Source organism: Falco naumanni, chromosome 9 (assembly GCF_017639655.2).
Source record: "Falco naumanni isolate bFalNau1 chromosome 9, bFalNau1.pat, whole genome shotgun sequence".
In the NCBI taxonomy this organism is placed as follows: domain Eukaryota; kingdom Metazoa; phylum Chordata; class Aves; order Falconiformes; family Falconidae; genus Falco; species Falco naumanni.
This window is the reverse complement of record NC_054062.1, coordinates 27,955,122-27,977,063: the sequence shown is the minus strand read 5'-3', so window position 1 is coordinate 27,977,063 and position 21,942 is coordinate 27,955,122. Positions and strand designations below refer to the sequence as shown.

The 21,942-nt window shown below is 37.3% G+C and overlaps 1 protein-coding gene across 6 annotated transcripts in view; it reads left to right on the top strand.

Annotated features, from left to right (window-relative positions):
* Positions 1-21,942, top strand: part of PCGF5 (polycomb group ring finger 5) — a 100,478-nt gene that overhangs the window by 67,117 nt on the left and 11,419 nt on the right. For 5 of the 6 annotated variants that reach the window (XM_040605774.1, XM_040605776.1, XM_040605772.1 and 2 more), the window contains 7 exons: positions 6,806-6,902; positions 11,959-12,014; positions 12,137-12,196; positions 16,122-16,270; positions 17,600-17,698; positions 19,312-19,401; positions 21,294-21,353. In XM_040605774.1, the coding sequence (XP_040461708.1) occupies positions 6,806-6,902; positions 11,959-12,014; positions 12,137-12,196; positions 16,122-16,270; positions 17,600-17,698; positions 19,312-19,401; positions 21,294-21,353 (611 nt within the window). The remainder of the gene's footprint in view (positions 1-6,805; positions 6,903-11,958; positions 12,015-12,136; positions 12,197-16,121; positions 16,271-17,599; positions 17,699-19,311; positions 19,402-21,293; positions 21,354-21,942) is intronic. The other variant, XM_040605778.1, reaches the window with a different exon arrangement.

Sequence of the window (21,942 nt, the reverse complement as noted above, 5' to 3'; positions counted from 1 at the left end):
GAAAATGTTAAGTAGTAAAGTTCTGCTCTGAGAAATGTGTGCCTTATTAAAAAGATATGTTTCTGATGGGATTTTGGAAATGTTAGACAACTCCACCATTTACTGAGAAGAGTAAGTGCAACTTGGGCATCAGCAGTACAAAGTTTCCTATCTCTGTTGGGAAGGAAATGCTTATATTACTGCAAAATAATTATTCTGCAAATTCAGTACTTCATTTATCTTTTGCTATTTGCAACGGAATAGTTTTGTCTGATAAAGACAGACCTTTTTTTCTAGTGCATTACACAGTTGTCAAGGATGTTTAAGAACTACTGGTTGAAGCAGGCTAGATGTGAGGTAGAAGGTACGTCCCATCATCTGTCGCCTGAGTCACTCTGCTGTTTAGTACAGTGTGTACTTACAAAGCTTGGGAAATAAACAATCCTAAGGAACATTCTTTAATGTCTAAAGAAATACCAGACTGTTTACACAATCATAGAAATGTTGGTTGGAAGAGGCATCCAGAGGTTGTCGAGGCCAACTTCATGCATGAGTCAGGTTAGTTGCCAACACTATACCAGGTCAAAGCATGGCTCTGTGCAGATGAGTTACAAATTCCCAAGCATGGAGTCTCCACAGCCTCTCTCAGTAACCATGTCTGCTGCTGTGCTATTTACCTCGTGAAGAAGTTTTTCTGTATGTCCTACCAAACAACAACTTGTGACCATTGCTCCTTGTTGATACTGTTTGACACTACCAGGAAGAGCTGGGCTCTGTCGCTCCTGTAACTGCTATTCAAATGGTATAGGCTGTTACTAGATCACCTACAAGCCTCAACCATGATTTGCCTTTGGTCAATCAGTGTTGCCTATTCCTGATGGCATTTTTGTCCCTCATGTCGTTGGAAATTGGTTCCAAAGGTTGTGACGTGATCTGCCATCTTTCCAGGGAGCTAGGTGGGACTGTTCAGCTGTAGTTACCTGGGCCATCTTTATAAAGGTGGGCATAACACACTACCCTTTTCCAGTCTTCGAGCACCTCCCATAATCACCATTATTATGGTGATAAGCTTTCAGCTTAGTGAACATTACCTGGCCTACACATGTGAATACATCCAGCTTTTCTCAGAAGGCCCTAACCTGGGGCTTCCGGACGGCTGGTCGTCCCTATCTTTCCCAAATCATGCTGGTATGCATGGAAATCTGGGATCGGGCTCTGCCTGTGAATACCAAGGCAAGAAAGATATTGAGGACTTCAAACCTGTCTATATAATCTATTCTTAAGTTGTGTCTCTCATTCATTGACAGACCCTCATTTTGTCCCTCTTTCAGCTACTAGTCTACTTGCAGAATGCCTTTATGTCCCTCATCAGTTTTAGCAGTGGCTGGGCTTTGGCCTTCCTAATTCTGTCCCTAAGTGCCAGAGCAGTGATTTTATATCCTTTGGTTTCCCATCCTTTTTACCACTTCTAATATGCTCTGGTTTTGCATATTAATTAGGAAGATGGTGCACTAAGCAGTTCTTCTGAAAAAAATTCCCTGTGCAGTGGGCTAGTTAGGTCTAAATAAATTGAGGTCTGAATAAATTTTCTTATCACAAAAAAAAAAAAGGAAAAAAAAAAGAAAGAAAATGGCCAGCTCTCCTATGTAACTTTTTCTAATGATAGCCTCCTTAGGAAATCTGACTAGCAGTTGCTTAAACAAGCTGGAGTCCCATCTGTCTCCTTAACTGCTGTTTAACTTGTATCCTTCCTCAAGATCCTGAACTCAGTCATCCTGTGGTCACTGCAAGGCAAGCTGCCATCTACAGGTGTATTCATCACCAGTTTTTCCCTGTTTATAAACAGCAGATCAAGTGGTGCATTACTCCGAGTTGGTCTCTGTAGTATTTGCCTTAAGAAATTGTCAACCAATGCAGACTAGGAACTTTCAGAAATGTCCTTCCATGCAGGGAAATGACAAGAGATGTAATTTTCAGTATCAAACCAATATTCTTGCAACCAGAGTGTTTTTTCAGATTTTGCTAAAAAACTTATTCTCTCACCAGGAGATCCCCGAAGAACTTTACTGCAGCAAAAATTTCCACCTTCAGGCGAGCAAGTTGAGCTGCTTTCATACTGCTGCTCCTGCAGAAGCTTCAGTCAGTGGCATGTAGCAGGTCTTAGTTTAGCAGATCCATCTTTATTTTATTATTTTTCAGAAAGATTTCAACCCAAAAACTCTGTCTTGATCACCACATACTGGAATTATCTGTCTCTTTTAACAGAAGGGTATCCAGTCTGACTGTGTTTGGTAATTGTAATTAACAGTGAAATAGTCTCACATGTATAGTTTCTGAGAAGGGTAGTTAACTATATTAAAGTTTTCTGTCCTGTTTTTATGCACTTTCCCTAAAAGTAAGTGCTTTTAAGGCAGGTTTAAGGTAGCTAATTAAAGACTTCATTAAACATACCAAATGGCTTGTTACATCTCTGTGCCATCACAGAGATGAGTTTGATGTTCTGCTAGCTGTGCGTATTCTCTGCCCCTCCTTTGCTCACTGGATCAAAGAGTGATTAACTTTGAGAGAGGAGATCCATAGAAGAATTTGAAGGATGAGTTGACAAAGAACTTGTCCCACAATTAACTCATTAAACTTTCACTTGTTGAATATTTTGTTTTACAAAATGCAGTATGAAATTTTATTTAGGTACCTTGTTAATCAGTGTTTTAAAAATAACCTAGGAAGAGTCTTCTCATTGAACAATGTGTGTAGATATGCGTAAGATATGTACTTTTTACGTTTGCATGACATGAAGATCACATTCAGCATAGTCCTGACACTTGTGTCTGTATTTTTCAGCTGATTCCAAAGATCTGAAAGAATGTGTGAACCAGGTATCTCTGTATTGGAAAACATAGCATTGTGTAGTATGTTATGGTTGCCAGCCAGTTAGCTTGTGTCACACAAGTACTTTTATCAGCTGTAGGAAGTCATCTTATGTGAGTTTAACTTTTATTGTGGCTCACCTGAAGTGTCATAGTACAACCATGAAATTCAGGTCCTCATTTCACTGGTGGGTGTAGCACATACCTCAAAATTCTGCAAACTGTGTACATGTCGGTTAAGCTCTTTACTTCTGCCTGTTTGCTGCCACACTGTGACCTACACTGCGAAAAGTGAAACCCTGTGATTTTATTAATCTGTACTGGAAGTGTTAACGGGTTTTAGTTTGGTCTTCCCACCCTCTGCCCCAAGGTGGTGAATTAAATATATCTGTAATTTAATGGGATTTAAAGATTCCCTTATTCCCCCAATACTTAGACTTCATCCTGTTCTCTGAAACTTCAAAGTGATAAGGTTTCAAAACGTCCTGGTTTCAGCTGGGATAGAACTAGTTTTCTTTTTAGTAGCTTCACTTAGTTAACCCATGACAGAAACATGTTCAGTGTTTTATATTGAGAATAACAGAGGATGATTGTACCTATCATATCTGAAAATACTGGTTGATGATCCTACTCCTAGTAGGTATATCACATACCATTTCATTATTCTTGAGTGCTAGAATTTACGTGATGTGTCCAGTTCTGGGCTCCCCAGTCCAAGAGAGACAGGGAACTACTGGACAGGGTTCAGAAGAGGGCCACAAAGATGATGAGGGGACTGGAGCATCTCCCTTATGAGGAAAGGCTGGGAGAGCTGGGTCTCTTTAGCCTGGAAGACTGAGAGGGGATCTTACCCGTGTCTACAAATATCTTGAGGGTGACTGTCAAAAGGACAGGGCCAGGCTCTTTTCAGTGGTGCCCAGCAACCGGACAAGGGGCAGTGGGCACAAACTGCAACATGGGAAGTTCCACCTGAGTATGAGGAAAAACTTCTTTACTTTGGGGGTAACAGAGCCCTGGCACAGGTTGCCCGGAAAGGTTGTGGAGTCTCCTTCTCTGGAGACATTCAAAACCCACCTGGGCGCAACTCTGTGCAACCTGCTTTAGGAGAATGTGCTTTAGCAGGGGGTGATCTCCAGGGGTCCATTCCAACCCTGCCCATTCTGAGAAAGACATGCTACCAGGATGGCCGATTTCAGAAAGAAAAGCTCACTTCATCCTAGCTTTCTCATGAACACTATCAGAATTTCGTATTAGTTAAGTGTTGTTGGCCATTGGCTTTTTTCAGTTCAAGCATTGGAACAGGCTTCCAGGGAGGTGGTGGAATCACCATCCCTGGAGGCATTTAAAAAACACAAAAAACACATAGATGCTGTGCTTAGGGACGTGGTTTAGTGATGGAATTGATAGTCCTGGTTTAATGGTTGGACTTAATCTCAAAAGTCTTTTCCAACCTAAGATGACGTGGTATGCTGATGATTTAGCTGGAGCCATTTTTGGGGGGGACAGCCTTCAGGACTACTGGTAGTATAAAAAAAAAGTAAATGTACAGTAATTGGAGTTTGAAGATAAGAACATTTTTGGAGAATATTACATGAAGTTTTTCAGCCAGCTAATGAAATTCTATCTGTGCTGGTGTCTGCTAACAATTCAGGTCTGGACAGTTGCAGGGTTTCTATTTGTTCCTTAGTATATGTTTTTACAAAGCATTATGTCCTACGGCAATGCCTGTTCAAAGAGTCTTAACCTTTGGAAAGTGTTGCTGCTGCTTCACCTGTGACTGAGACCCATTTGTGACACTTCCTGACCTCGGGACCAAACATGCACTGTGAACCACGCGGTCAGTTGCTCCCTGTGCTGCTTTGTATTTCAGGTGGGTGACAGAAAGATAGTTCAGGTAGTTTCAGGAGCTGGGATGTCTGAGGAGCTGCTGATCAGCTGAAGAATTCCACCTTGTGATGTTTGCCCCGGGCTGAATGTGTGTGGACACTAGGTCTTAAGAAAAGCTTTGAGCTAAGAACCTTCATATCTTTTCTATTTCAAGGATTACTTCTGTTGTTTTCAGTTCTAGAGGAGCTGCTCAGTCATATTAATGAGGAAAGTTTATAGAAATATTAACTACTTATGTTTTAGAAGTCAGACTTGTGCTTTTAAGTGTGTTCTTAAATGCTCTGTTGAGCTGGCATGAGGGCTTCTGTGTGGGTGATGAAATCCTTTGTATTCTGTAAGTGCAGTAGCAAAATGTTTAGTTTTAGGAGTATTAATTATAAAAAGCATATAGAAAAGCAAAGAAATGCTGTAGGTATAAAACATCGCATTTGTTGCTCTGTACTAGACGTCTTACCCAGTGTAAGTGTTAGGGGATGCATGCGCAAAAATCAATTAAGTCTAGTTTAACAAATGATAGAAGATCTGTGGTACGAGAAGAGTTCTGTGATTACAGGTTCTTGCATCTGTATGCCAGCACTAAATACCCCAGAAGCTGAGGTTAAGAAAAACTTCACTCGTATCCTGAGGGCTGAACGGTGCTCGCATAGCATCAGCGTTCTCGCCTGTTTGGGAGTCCCCGTGTGCAGAGGACAGCGCTGCGCCCCACCTACTGAGCTCGTTTGGCAGGACTTGTGGGCTTCCTCAGCTCACTTTACCACATCATCGGAAAGCTGTCCTGCATCCAGCACTGCTAGAGCCATTCAGCTTGGGGAGAGCGCCAAGAGCCAGGGAGCTCTGAAGTCTGTCCATCAGACTTAAAGAGGAAAGTTCATTGTAATTTCAACCAAAGCTATGAAGTTAATGTCCTTAAGTCAGTGTTTTAAAGGAGCTGGAAAAAACAGCTACACGGAGGCTTAAAGTGTGTGCGTTATCAGTGTTACCTGATTTATAGTAACTCTTTTTGAGCATACTGAGGTAAAGGTAAATGCAGAGGCTTTGCTTGTTAGGTGACTTTTGTTAAATGAATTTCAAGATACCCTAAAGATTGTCATATAATTAGGATTTACCAGCTTGTTTAGAGGTACTCTTAATTCTTTAGGTAATTGATGAAAGAAATTACAGTGTTTCAGCAGAAAGCATATTGCAATTGCAGCAGTCCATTTATTTTTTTCAGTCCATTTACTGATGAATTTGCAGTTCTCATTTCAGTTTAGGTGAAGTAATAATAAACAGAGGATAGAGTTTATCTCCTTCTAGAATATTGTAATGCAGTAATAATAGCAGGCATATTTGTTCTCATCAGCTTGACTTCCATTTTCTTATTAATGGCAGTAAAATCTATAGTGTGCAATTAATCATTTGGAAGCAACAATTGTGTGACACCTTGTTTAATTTAATTTCAGTTTATTGGATTTTAAATTCACATAGTTGTTGTCTTGGGTTTGTTTATACTTGCTGTGGTCATGATCCTGATTTTTTCATTGTAAGATTCAAGTATTAAATGTTTACTGTAAATTCTGTCATTGCTTTTGAAGGCTCTGTGTCAAAAGGGAAACATAGCCACTGTGAACTTTTCTCTTACAATAAGTATTTACAACAGTATTTTCAGTTGCCAGTGACAGTGTTAGAAAGAAAATAATGTGCGTAAGTCATTTTCAAATCATCTGAAATGATGATCGGCTCTCCTGGGGTAGTGCATGCTGGGCAGCTCTTTCTCAGAACGTGCTCTTTACATGTGCTGCGTGGTATGGGTTTTGCATTTTATGGTGCTGGGAGAATTCCATATAGTAAAAATACTATGTACTTTAAAGCAGTGTTTGTCTGACCTGTGCCATTGAACTCTGTGTCTTAGCACAGCAGAACTATGTCTTTGAGGAACAGGAAGTGGATAAGATGCATTGTAATTATTTGCTTTAAAATAATAGTCTTATCATTGATGCATCGAGTAGTTAGCTGGTATCAGTAGGTCATGCTCAAGTAATATTACTTAGGACTTCGTCTCAGTTGGTTTTTTTCTTTGTTTTGTCCGTCAGTTTGTAAGACTTGTATTGTTCAACACTTTGAAGACAGCAATGACTGTCCCAGGTGTGGCAACCAAGTGCATGAGACCAATCCACTAGAAATGTTAAGGTAAGATGACATTGCACATTTACTGAAATGGAAGAATAAACCAAAAAATCTTAATATTTTCCTCTTGAAGGGGGAGTGGGGGTGGAGGGAGAGAGAGAGCGTGCAACTGTGCTTGCCCATAGATGCTGTCAATTTCTCATCTCCCAATAAATTGTAAATTGGCTTTTTTCAGATACAATAAAAGGAGGAAAGATAAGGGGAAGACACAGAAAGACTGGGTATATTGCACAAATTAAATATTTTAGTACCTCTATTAAACAAATAAATGAGCCAGATACCTTTTACTCTTTACATTAAATTAAATTCTAGAGTTTCTTTTTTCAAACCGTTTCGGGCTTTTCCAAACTGCATGCAACTTTCTGTGTTCTTAGAGCAATGTAGAAAATGAGTCATGTAAGTAACTGAATGCTTTCCAGGGCGTAGATCTACAAATCTGCTGAAATCTGCTGTCAGATTAATGAAGACATGCATGAAAGAAAGTTTTGACACTAAAAATACCCTTTCTTGAGAGTTTGCCTTTTTTATTTCACAATAACGCACCATTTTTAAACAACTATTTTTTTCTGAAAATTCTGTATTCTCTTTTAGTGGTGTTATGTTGAAATAAAGGTGATAGCTATCCTACAAGTGTAGTACAGAGAAATCAAGAAATGTCATCATAAGTGGAAGAACTTCATGTTTTCCAAAAATGATGAAGCTGCTCCCTACCCTCACTGCCAACACTCCTTACACACCCACACCCCTACACACCCCCAGTGGTATTGGTTTGTACCACTGTAGTGAACTTAGGAAGAAATATTCTTACATCAATGTTAAAATAAATCTTTACATCTGGAATTTTCTAGGGTTGGTATTATTTCCTAATGTCATTGTGTTTGTTACAATTTGCCATGTTTTGCTTTGATTTTTGACTGGTATGTGTATGCTTTGCAATTCCATGTTTCAGTTATATACCAAGAGGATAGGTGAGATATTAAGTTCAGCAGCTCTAAAGGGTGTTACTAGCTTAAGTCTTTATAATTTTTTTTTTTTTGGAAGGGTAGGGCTAAAAGCATTTATGTAGATGTTTACCATAAGTATTTTTCTGATCTGTCAGTGTCAGAGGCACTGTGTCAGCCATAACAGAAGATGCTATACAGAGTGCATAAGGCTACTAATAAGCTGAAAACAAAGGCATGTCAGAAATATTTCTTTTATTCTGATAGGATCATTTCATAGGAGCTGGAAAATGCATCTTCTGAAACGTCTAGTAAATGTTTAGTAAATTAATAGTATGTTTTAAGCAGGAAATGATAGAAGGGTGAGAGAAGTTGAGACCACAAACCAGAAATGTTGGAAGAGCTATTTTCTCTGCTATTATTTCCTGAAACTCCTTTTAGAGTCATTGGGGGTTTACTTGCCCACAAACTGCATGTAGCTACTAGTTTGCTGGTTGTATTTTATGAAACAGTTTTAAACATTTGCTAAACTAATAATCAGAAGAGCACATAAGCAGTGTAAGGGAATTATCTTTTTTGGATTTTGCCTGCATATCTTAATATGTTTTATACTCTGACTGAAGAGACCAGCCCCATCATTGCTCAAGAATGCAGTCATTTTTTGAGAAATGGCGTTGAACACTCTAGACAGTATTTTTAACTGAGATTTTGAGATAAACTTATAAACTACTTTATAAACTCAATTCTGAATAACTTCATAACTATGTGATGGTTTTTAGATGTGGGTTTTTTTCCAGCTGGCAGCACTTTGGGTCTGTTGAAACTATAAGCCTAAGTCTGAAATTCAACATTGACCTTTAAAATGAAAATCTAGGAGAAGTGTTAAATTCTAGAATTCCCTTTCCTGACATAGCACGATTCTGCATCATCAGTATTCAGTAGGGCCTGTGTTGGTTGTACCATGAAGGCAGGCTTCTTTTTTTCTTGGTATCATGCTTCTTTGGATGCAAGTTTTCTTGAGTGATAATCTTAGTTTGCTTCACTTCAGATAATTAGCAATTATCAGAGAGTAGCTTTGTTCATATAACTCATTCAACATTATAGAAGATGTGAAAAAAGAAACTATAGGAAGCTGACATAAATTCTTGGTTCTTCTTTCTATACATTCTTATTTGGAGGTCGGAAGATGTGGGGATGGAAAGAGGTATGTCTAAAATATTAATGTTTCAGCGTTAACAGGAAGTACCCTGTTAAATGACTGAGACCAACTTTGGAGTTACATCAAGTAGTTTCATTTTGGAATAGGTTTGGTGCACATCACAGAAATACAAATTTTTGTTAGAGTGCTAACATGTTAGTTAGTTAGTTAGTGTTAGCATGGATAATAGGAACACTGTCACATGCATCTGGAATTGAGGCTGTTTTTATAATTTCCTATTTCTTTCCCTGTAGTTTAAGTTTAGTTTCCCTGTACTTAAAGATCAGATAAGTGTTATTTTTTTCTGGGTTTTTAAAGTACTGGTCAGTATCTGCAGTATAAGGATGAAATAGCTCTTTTTGTTTGGTTTTTGAAAGAAAATAGTCATTTATAGAATATGAAGACAGTTCTAGCTGCTAGCATCGTAAATATGCTAAGTACTGGTTTTCTTGCTATGTGAACATTACTGGTGACTTTTGTTTTGGGCTGTTGAAAATGAATTAGAAGTCCTAAATAGGAATTTTCAAAAATAGATGTAGAAAAAACAGCATGTATTATGCCATCCTGAGGAATGGTTAGTGGGATTTTGAATTAAGGTAGTGATGTTGTCTTTTGAAGTCCTTATTTCTTTTCTGTTAATGAGTGAGTTATGAAAATTGGAGCTTTCTTACAATGTGAAATTAATTCCATTTCCAAGACCGATCCCCAATGTCATGGTTTAGCCCTGGCTGGCAGCTAAGCACCGCACAGCTGCTTACTCACTCCCCCCACAGTGGGATAGGGGAAAGAATTTGAAGGGTAAAAGTGAGAAAACTCACATGGTTTGAGTTAAGAACAGTTTAATAGGTAAAGCAAAAGCTTCACATGCAAGCAAAGCAAAACAAGGAATTCATTCACCACGTCCCACCGGCAGGCGGGTGTTCAGCCATCCCCAGGAGGGCCGGGCTCCATCACACGTAACAGTGACTCTGGAAGACAAACACCATCATTCTGAATGTCCCTCTCCTTTCTCCTTCCCCCTAGTTTGTATGCTGAGCATGGCACCATATGGCACAGAATATCCCTTTGGTCAGCTGGGGGCAGCTGTCCCAGCTGTGTCCCCTCCCGACTTCTCGTGCACCCCCAGCCCCTCGCTGGAGGGGTGGGTGAGGAGCAGAAAGGGCCTTGGCTCGGTGTGAGCGCTGCTCAGCAGTGACGAAAACATCGCTGTGTTACCAACAGTGTTTTCAGCACAAATCCAAAATGCAGCCCCATACTAGCTACTATGAAGAAAATTAACTCATCCCAGCCAAAACCAGCACACCCAAGTTTCCAGTGCTCTGCTGTGGGAACTTCATAGAAAGCAGTACCATCTGGTTGCATTGGATATTGACAGGAGAAGCTAGGAGAGATAATGGATCATTTGGAAAGTTAGATCTATACTAGCATCCATCAGAAGCTAAGTGCTCAGTCACCTATGGTTTTGGTTTCCTTTTTGTCTGTGAGAAAGTATTCTCTCTGCTTCTTTGCTTTAAGGGAGCTCTGTTTCACTTGTTTAAGGTTTATTTATTTATTTGGGGGTTTAATCCTTATAAAAAGAAGCAATTAAAAAATGGAATTCCAAAAAATTGGAACTAGTCACAGAACAAGGAGATTGGGTAATAGGTCTAATTGTAAACTTTCAATTTCAAAAATCTGGAATGCTCGTGTATTTATTATAAGAAGGTAATTGTTATCTATTAAAATGGCTTTTAGGCATTCCTCAACAATAAAATCATTCAGTCGGCTTACAACTTTGCTGCTGCTAGTGAACAAAAGATAGAGAACAGTTGTATGTTTTGTAACGAGCATATAGTGTATTATTAGTAACATGTACACATACGTATGTGATAGAGAGATATATCATTACTGAGAGGAAAACTGAAGGCAATTGGAAATGTAACAAAGGCAATTATTTTATTGTAGCTTCTGACTGAATCTCAAGTTACTTAATTCCTCTGCCCATGTTACTTAGTACTTTGTTTTGTCACGGGTTTTTGTTTAGGCTGTGAACAGTGGGAGTTAAAGTTCACAAGAGAAGATGTAAAGGGCAGAGGAGAGAAAGGAAAAGGAAACAATGAGAGGGAGAGGAGACTGAAGGATAAGTGAGACTGGGAGAGGAGGTGGAACTAAAAAGTAGATGACTAATTAAATTGATAGAAGAGGAGCTAAAATTCAGAGGAAAGGGAAGAAAAATATTTTAGCTTCATCAACAAAGGTAGATGCACTGCGTCCCCCGGAAGGGACCGTAACAGCTGTTTCTGGCACTGATACCACAACGTCAGAGGATATGCCTGAGCTGCATGGTGTCATCTGGTAGACAAACTCATGACAGATTTAAATAGTTTAAATGAATTATGTTGGGTACTAAGAACTGTCTAGCCAGAGCAGCATGGATGCTCTGTGGTCGTCTTTTTTCTTGCCAAGACTGGTTTGTGTGTGTTATAAAGAGTAGGGAATAGTCTGTTCAGTTTTTTGTAATAGCCTTATTACCAAAGCACTTGAACACTTAGCATGATAGTGGAATTTATAATTTTCATGCTTATTTCTCAAGACCTGGACCTTAAAATTGGATACTAAACAGAACAAACTGGAAAAACAGTTGTTTGTTTTAATTTGTGTTACATGCAATGAAAATTTTAGAGTATGATATCTTTCCTCTTTTCCTTCATTTTTGTCTTTATACATTAAAAAATAAATTCCTTGGTTATTTCTAAAAAAAATCCACTCAAGATGTGGTTGAGATAAGCTTTAATTCACTTGTCTCTCAAGCTAAAATCAATTGGGTTTTGCAAAGGTTGTATTATTTAGCAGAAAAACGCAATTCATTTTATTCAAGAGTTTTTGTTATTTAAAGGCTAAAAATATTTTAAATGTGAAATGTATTTTTTCCCTTTGAAAGGCTGGATAACACCTTAGAGGAAATTATATTTAAGCTGGTGCCTGGACTTCGAGAACGTAAGTTTCTCATCGGGTTTTGGGTACCTCTTTGGGTTGATGGAGGGAATATGGCTATTTCTAATGATATACCTGTAATATTGATTTTAAAATTAACATTAATGTTCTTTGATGTTAACTAGAGGAACTGCAGCGAGAGATCGAATTTTGGAAGAAAAACAAACCTCAAGAAAATGGACAAGGTGATGATTCCCCTCCCTCCTCCCCCCCCCCCCCCCCCCCCCCCCCCAAATGTTAGGTAACATTGCTTATTAAGCCCTGTTTCTTCAAACAGTTGTGCATGTACATTATTTTTACTGTGTTCAAAGATACTACAGAAACTCATAACAAATCTATGTAAATGTAGTCTGGGACTTCATGTGCTGCTGCTTATCTATTAACCAGTTGTTTTACAAACACTGGCTGTTTTGCCATTATTTTTATTTGCATTTGCCTTAGCTCTCACTTACAACACCCACTCATGCAATTTTCCACTTGAATTCTTAATTTTCTTAATACACCAAAATGCAGAAGTACTTGAGTTTTTTACAGATTATTTTCTGTTACTGAATTTGACCAGCTGTTAAGTAGGAGGTTGTCAAGAATTAGTTATGACAAGTAGTAAAACAGTTTTCCACACATGCTAAACAATTGTTTTATATAGATTCCAAAATGCCTTTTTTTTTTTTTTTTTAATTGACCCGTGAACTTTGAGAGCTCAGTATTGAGGTGCTAAGTGAGGATTACATCCAACTGGTTTTATGCCCCTTCAGATTTGACATCAAGATTTTGATACCACAGCCTTGATTTGGGCATTTTAAAGAATTTTTGAAAGGCTCTGCTAAGCTCAAGAAATAGCTATGTTTTAGCTATTATAGCAAGAAAGGATCGTTGTCAAGTAAACGTATTGCAATACTCCTCTGCCCTCAATTGTTTATAATATCTTCTTTTCAACTTTGTAATATCTCTATTGTCTCATGTTCTTTCTTGCTAGTTTCATTGATTTACATTTGGCATCCACAATAAGGGACAAGATTCTATCTATTATATAATTAAGAACTGCAGGACAGTTTAGATTAGATTATATCAGTTTACTACAACATACTGTGTAGTGTATACCTCTTGAGTTTTAAAAACACTTGGAAAATATTTTTATGGAATATAGATGTTTGTTGACTGTTCAGAAAACTATTTCCTGCTATATTCACAGATTAAAAAAACAACTTACAATTTGAAAATTTGTGCAAAAGAATGAGACTAACTTTAACCAATTTATTCTTCTGATTCTTAACTTCCTCCCATAATGTAATGGTAAACCTAATGGATGTTGGTCAGAAAGTGTAATGTGTGATTGTATTGTTTTGTGAATCAGAGGAAGGCTCTATAACTCTGAAAATGTACTTTTAAGTAGCTACAGATGTATCCAGCTCTGTTAGTGACTGTATCCTTGGGCTATGGAAATTTGGCTCTACAAAGCATTTGGAAGTCGTGACAACTCATTGAGACAAATTATGAGCATTTAAACTCTTCTCTGCCATAAACAAGCATCTTGCCTGAGAATAAATTATTTGGTGAGAATAATTTCAGTAAGAAGGGTCTTTTTAGTTGTCAGTACCATGCCCTGCCATCACACAGTCAGTCTAGTTTAAAAGAGTCCATCAGTTATGTCCTGTACCACAGGTCACAATACAGTTCCTAACCTTAGCATCTAAGATCTGTAAAAAAAAATCCTGGGACTTAACAGTTATCACGTGTCAGAAAAAAAAAAAAACAAAACAAAAAACAAAGCATATCTCAGGCATTGATGTCTCCAACAGGAGAGCAATTACCAGAGAGAACTGATGGACAGTGCTAGGAAACATACGTGGTACACAGAAAAAAAATCTTTTTTGGTCCTCTCCAGTCTGAACTGGAGAAGGAAGAGGGCAAGCAGCTTTATGTTGACTCACTCTCTGGTGATCAGTTTTATGATGAATATCTCAGAAAAGCACAGTAAGTAGATGATTTCCAAGGTTTGCAAGAAAATTGAGGAGAAAAAACAAACCATGAAACATACTGATCTCCTTTGTAAGGAAGGACAGAGTGGAGGTGTGGGGGGGTGTTTGTTTTTCCCGTCTTCTGTTCTTGGCTTGATGATACTGGCTTGAAGAACACAGAGTCCATTTTGGTGAGAAGCAAATTTCTTTTTTTTTAACTTCTGTCATATTGAACTTTAATTACGTGCCTCTAAAGGACTGTCATTTATTTCTGGAGGCTGTCTGTACAAACATCATTAATTCTAATGTTTATAAGGATTTTTTACTAAACAGTCTGGTACCATTTACATGGAGGAGTATTTCAATTTCTATCAGAATACCTTGAAAGATGTGACATTTTTGGCGTTCACACCAGTTTCTGGAATGATTTTATGATTGGAATTTGCTAATTTACGTCGTTTTGTGGTTGGTTTGCCTTCCAAGAGTCTTCAAACTGCATAATTAAATCTGCCTCTATTACTCAGCAATGATAACTGTTGAAAGTTGTGGATGTGTTGGCATTACCAAAGAATCTGTGATTCATAGGCAAACTCCTCACACAAATGCTTGTGACAGGTAGACTGTACCTGCTTGCTTAAAAGAGTTAATTTCCTGGATTTTCACAAAAAGAAAAAAAAGAATTTGTAGTTTGAACTGTATGTTTCATACATACAGTTTGTAGTTTGAACTATACAAAACTGTAGTTTGAACTATGAACTGTAAACTGTTCATAGCAAAATGATAGCAACAAAATGCATGTACGATACACATTCAAGTAAATGTGTCAATAGCTAGTAGGGAGGTGTGGAGAAATCTATCATTATAAAATACCTCAAAATTTTGAGAGACAAAAGTAATGAATGTAGCTTAAAACTCATCTTGAATATATGAACAGAATAAAATGAACTAATTACTGTGCCTAGAAACTTAGGCGTGGCTTGATACTTCTTAAAGTTTTCATTCTATCTTCCCATCTTAACTCTTCTAAATGACTTCAAAAGTTTGTGTAAGTGTAGGAAAACAGCAGAATGTGATCTGAAAGTTTTACATGAAATGCACAAGTAGCTTATTCAAGTTACTTGCGATAATGTTTTATTCCAACAGTTTAAAATTTGTTTTAAATCAAAATAGATGGTTTGGAGATACAGAAAAAAACAAATTTAAATAATAGGGTCGTTGTATATTGGATTCCAAATCTGTAAAGATTACTCCATTTTGTGGTTCATTGTATGGTTATTTACATACGTTGTGGCCTTATCTAGATGTACTTGCTAGTCTTAACATCCAAGTGTTCAACTATGCTAAATCTTGGAAAACTGTAGATGTTACCTTTTCCAAAGAGTTCGATTTTTAAACTAGGAATCAGTAGAGCATGTAAGAGCATCGGTGAAGAGAGATAACATGGTATATGTGTTTATATAGGATATATGGGATCTGCCAAAAGTATGGGGACCATTCCTCTTTTCTGTATCCTTTGTTTTTAAAGGGGAATAAGTAGGTATACGACTCTTTGGTTATAAAATCCTTCTGGAGAGTGACACCTGGAATTTTTGCAATTACAGTACTTATACCAGGTGAAAAGTGAAAGTCGAGTTTTTTATCTTCCCTTAGTTTACTTCATGATAACATTTCAGGAACTTGTTTCCGCTGGATCATTGTGGCAGGCAGTTAATTGATTACCCATGTTGCTTTGATATACAAGGGTTGGGATTAATTATTCCACTGTTTATTTAAAGCAATTATTTTTTGGCAGTGAACTGCCATGCCATAGAGTAGGTTTATGTGGCTGAGTGATCTTGATGCATGTACAGTGGCAGGGTGTTAATCACTGTACACAAACAGAAGTATACAGCCATAACCATTAGTGGCCCATCACTGTGTCACACAGAAATCTGTTGTTTGATTATTACTTTAAAATTTAAGTAGTAAAACTTTGTTTTCAGAGATTTGTAAATTGATCAATTTAAGAACGCACTGAATTAAAATTGTATAAAGTTAATTTAAAGAAAAAATATGCTCTTGAAAATGAAGTATTACTTTAAATATGTGTTTCTTGCTACTGTGACTTGTAATTATTTTACACTTAAATAATTTCATCTTTGTATTTTTACAGATGAAAGCCCAAAAGCTGATAAACCCAAAGTAGATGAGGAGTGTGATGAAAATGAAGAAGATAAAGACTATCACAGGAGTGACCCACAGATTGCAATCTGTCTCGACTGTTTACGCAACAATGGGCAGTCAGGAGATAATGTAGTCAAAGTGAGTAGTAAAGATAATCTGTGCTGTTGTTATTGCTGGCAGAATAGCATCTTACTGTAACCAAACAATTTTATAACTATCAACAATGAACTTTGAAGGTGGTGACCTGTCTCCACTTCCACACTCATTTAGTCCTTTTGTTTAAGACATTACAATACATCTTGGAGTTTTGTAGAAGATACAGTTCCATATAGGAATCCATCTGTGACAGTGGATTTTTATTCTTTTTTAATGGATTATAGTTCTGTAGCCTACAGCCCTGATAGTATATAACTGCATTACACAGCAGATGACAGCATACTATGGAGGTACTTAAAAAGCTAGCTGTAGGTGAGCTGCCTCACGCTTCCAAGACCGCTGTCTTAACATGCCAGCATGAAGCTGCTTTTCAGATACGTTGTGCACTGAGTGACTGGGATCCAGATCTTCTGAGCTGTAAACCTCATTCTGACACTGATGTGTCATCTGTGGCCTTAGGCAGGTCACTTCCATCTGTAAAATGTGGAGACTAATACCTGCTAACTGCTGATTTAAGAATTACAGATACTTGGTTTCTGTTCCTGAAGGGAAGATTACCTAATGGTATCAAGTCTAGAAGAAAGTGTTTTACAAAGACAAAAATTTAAAAAAATACTAAAGATTAGTCTAATAAAACACTAACATTTTCTGTGTGCTACATCACATGTATTATTTTGGAAGTTCTTACACAGGAAAAAAGTTCTGATTCAGCAAGAAGATATATGTGTGTGTTACCACTCTCTGTTCATGCTATACATAGTAAGAAATCTTCATCTCCATCACTATGTAGGAGTCGCAGGTTTCCAGCTTTCCTGTTGAATCAAAGCTATTAGGCTCTGGATCACAGATTCTGTGATAATAGATCATGTCTCAGATGTGTGTAGCTTCCCTGTATTTTACCTAGATTATTTGAGGATGGTTTTAGTTCCCCTTTCTCTCAAGGACTGAAGAAATTCTAAGAAATGTTAACATCTGTTTTACCCCCAGTGTTACCAACACAGACACTCAGATTATTTAAATTCTGGGGCTTTTGGTGGTTTAGTGTGTGGTTGGTTTTTTTATTTTCTTTCCTTCCTTCTATATCTTTTGGAAATTTCTGTAGAACCAGAGATGGGTCAAATGAACTTGTTTGTCATCTTGTAAATTTTGAACAAAAATGAATCTATGGTGCCAATATGGATTAGAAGAGAGTTCTAAAGAATTGGTTACTAGTTGAAAAAAATATCAATTACAGCTGTCCTTGCACTAAAGATTGCTTACGTGCCTCAAAATTTCTAACATGTTTTTTCTGTTTTGTTGCTGTTGCTTTAGGGTTTAATGAAGAAATTTATCCGCTGTTCTACTCGAGTGACCGTGGGAACTATAAAAAAGTTTCTCAGCTTAAAATTAAAACTTCCAAGTTCTTACGAGGTACATTTAAAAGAATGATGCTTGTATTTTTATTTCCCTACAAAGTAGTAGGTTTTTATGAAATGTAGTCATACTTGAATTTGAGGAATATTTTTAGCCCAATCACTAAGTACTGTTCAGTATTCCAAGCTGTATTTTCTTCCCTTAAGTGAGAAATGATCATTTTACACAGTGATTGAAGTTACTGATCAAGGAACTCACACAATTCTAGTAACTTCAGTTTGTTGCTCACCTGGGAAAGAACAGATACATAAGGTTTTGATATTTTGATGTAAAAAAATAAATGCTTTCTTTTTCCATGTGGCTTATAAAAAAGTCACTTAATACAGGTTTGGGCTTGTAGTTACTGAGGAAAACGAGAGCTCAACTAGACATACACCAAATTACTCTGCAGTTCTGTTGTCTTTAGATGTAAGAAAGTCTCCAGTAATTTTGAAGAAATGAGGAGCGATACCATTTGAATCTTTCAGAATGCAGAGACTTTTTTTGCAACTTCATTGGAATTAGGTAGAATTTGATGGAGAGAGGGTCTTTGCTACGGGAGTGATTTGATCTTGGCCAAGACTGTTCCCTGGGGGGATTTTCTAACATAGTAGTAGTTGTGATTCGGGGTGGAACTGGGAAGTGTGAGACTCCTGCCTCTGCTTCCCCTCTTCCCAGGGATACAGGAATTTTGACCTCGGCACAGACTCTTTGTTCAGCCAGTTCTCTTACTAGTCAATGACTCCATGAACTGCATGCTGCCTCTAGCACAAACGGCAGCCTCCCAGCTTTGGTCAGAGGTAGGGCTGAGTTAGCCTGGGTGCAGAGCTATACACAGGAGTTTGTCACAGTATCATGATATGCCGACCAGCCATTTTGATGTCATTTGGTTTTGCTAATTATGTTAATTTAATCTGTCTCTGGCACCTTAATGGTTTGTGTTACGCAGTATCAGTTTACTTCAAAACCTGAATTTAGAAAAAATAAACAAACTAGAAAAGCATTATGGCTATAATATTGGCAAACATTTTCAGTGGAGGGTAGAAGTAAGATGCTATGATGCAGTTTAAACCAGTCATTTTTCACATAAAATCATTACTTCTCTTTTACTTTTGTCTTCAGTTAACGAAGAATCATGTTTGTACACTCAGAATTACATCTGCCTTGTAATTTATAGGGGGTTTTAACTTTGTAAAATTACTTTATCATTTATTTTTAAAAACTAAAATTAAAGTACTTCTGGTTTATATCTTTCTGTTTGAAAGACTGTTGATGCAGCAAGAAAGCCTTCAAAATACATACAAGGCATTTTCTTCAAACAGATACTGTGTAGTATTAATAAATACAGGGAGTGTTTTTCGACTAGTGATTTCCTGTCTAGTTTAGCAGACTTTCTTCTGTCCACACCTTAATTGAAAACACAAAAGTGAAAGAATAAAGTGAAATACTAGTGTACAAAATAGCAGTGTTAGCATGTTGTATTAATCCAGATTTTATATACGTGTCTGATAGAATTACTGTATAATAATACAAGTTTGAGGGATTAACTGTCAGAGATTCACTTAGGAGTTCATTTAGACATTAAAATTTTGCATCCCTTTCTCTTACTGTTTGTTCTGTTGTATTTTAAGCTGGATGTACTATGCAATGGAGAAATCATGGGGAAGGATCATACTATGGAATTCATCTATATGACAAGATGGAGACTAAGAGGCGAAAACGTAAATGCTGTTACATTATTAATAAATGATGGTTTGGTATATTTATTATAGGGACTACACATGCTTTCACAGCTGGGTGCAAAACCCCCTTATTTAAAAATGCATTTTGCATGTTTTCTGGATTTCTTATGTTAAACCCTATGAGTGAAACCCTGCAGCACGTATATTGTGAAGATTCTGAAACTAAAAATAGCAAGTATACAAATTTTACGTGCAAGTTCTACTCAGAGGTTTAAGCCAAGTATCTGAAAACCCAAGCACTTGTTCTTTTTCTGCAAATTTTCTTTTAGTGACCTTTTCAGTTACAATAGTTGGGGAATCTGCATCCAGCAGCTCTTTATTAAGTATCTTTTATTCAGTCGGTAAACTGAAAGTGACACTGAAAAATTATTGGTGAAATCTAATTGTCTTATTACTATTTTTGTTAATACTACACCCAGTTTTTTAGACATCCTGTGTAACACTAACGTCCAGATAAGACAGCTAAATGGGTTTTCCTTGCTGCGTGTGTATATTTTAGAATTGCAATATCTAACTGACTAAAAGACATTTTTTTCAGGTCTGGTACTCTGATTTAGTAGCCTGTATATTACCTGTGTATTTAATTTTTTTTTGTTAGAAGTTATATCCCCATTTCTTCTCTTTCTTCTATACATTTGTGTGTGGCCATTGATTGTTCTTCACTCTTTATTACTTTGTAGTGTGTGTAGATTTGTTGTCTGTCGCTACCAGTGGAGGCTATATTGGAGTGCCGCTGAGGTTAAGCACTTAACATGCGTTAATATACTGATATGTAAAACTTTCGGTTTGGTTGGTTTGGTTTGTGGGTTTTTTTAAGCTTCCTAGTACTCAGCACAAAAGCACTGGGGCATGGACAGAGAAGACAGAGGATTAAGCATACTGTGAAGTTAACAATTCACAAGTTTGTTTTAAGTTTTAACTTAATCTGAAGGGGGAGGGGGAAGGATAGACTTTGATATAAATTAGGGGAGTTAATGTGGTCATTAAATTTGAAAGTGATATTGCACTGAAATTTGATGATTGCTGAAACCCCAGTATGGCACCAATACATAGCTTTAAGTAGTACTTTTTCCAGTACTGCCATGAAACCAGTGGGTGTTTGTTTGGCTTGCCATCTTATATTTTTGTTAGCATTGGCTGTGCTATTATGGAATTGTTGAGGCAAAAACTTTAGTGATAGTGGAATTCTTCGATGACAGTCCTGCAGCTCCTGCCTACAAATGGACTTCTGGCAGTTGCATTGGTTTGGAAGCAACAGTAACTATCATCTTGACAAAAAGGACATTATTTGTACTGGTTAAAATTTTTCAAAATTCTCAGAACTATAGTTTTTAACATGAAGTGAATATAAGAGTTGACAACTCTCGATTAAATTTGTAAGTTGTGTTTATGTACGCATAGTATAGTCAGGTATGTGTTCATCTTTTCCTTTATGTAGTTTTAAATCACTCCCCTGAAGTCAGAGATGACAGACAAAACTCTGTAAAAATTACATTGCACTGGTAATAAATCCAGTGACATCTGGGCTTCTGTGACTTTGTTTTCCTTAACTGCATTGGGTCTTGTTGTAAAACAGAATTTGCAATGGTAATTAATTAACAGTCTTTTCTTTTGGATGAAGATCAAGTAAATCCATTATCTCCGACTTCGGTACTATTCACTGTGAGCTTTTACTGGCATACATGTGGCCCTTACAAGAGGTAGAGTAGTAAAGGGAACATAACCATTTATGCATTAGAGAAGTCTCCTGTTTTAAAGAAATAGGTTATTTTTAAGCTCTTCGTTTGAAAATTTTTAAAAAATTAAATAGTAAATGTGTATGTCCAGCTGTGGCTGCCTCTTATCTGATCAGAAAATCATCTCCTTCGCAGTTTCGGTGTCAGAACTGCTCATCTTCGCAAGTCTGCTCTCAGGATGGCACTTTTTATCAGGTAAGAGGCACTCACGACTGTACATACTACAGTCATTAAGGTCCTGTCAGCACTTCAATTTAACCCAAGTTGTGGAGTTTTTATAATTCCGCGCTACAAAGTGCTAAAACTCTATGAGCAAGGCCTGAGCGTTTTTGTTCCTTCAGAAAAAGCTTCATTGAATGAATAACTAGAACCCATTCAAAATGTTTAGGAGTTTCTTTTACTTTACATTAGGCCATTTATGGTTTTGTTAGAGAGAGATTCTGTGGGCTGATAACCTGCATCAGTCTGGGAGGATTATCTACTTCTTCCTATCTCATCCTTCTAATTAGTAGCATTGTGCAGTCATTGATGAGGGATCCAAAACTGAAGAGTGTGAATCAAGAGAGACTTCGAGTTGGTTTCATCTCTTTATGGCAATTCACATGCTGTCTTTAATGGAGTAAGGAAATGTTAGCTGTTTCTAATTCTATATTCCTTTCACATCTTTTAAAATTAGAAATGGAATAATGCCTAATCTCCAGAATATAACAAACCAAAACCTCCTGAACCTGCAAACTGAAGCTGATTTCTGAATTTCATTGATCAATCTGGTTCATACCAATAT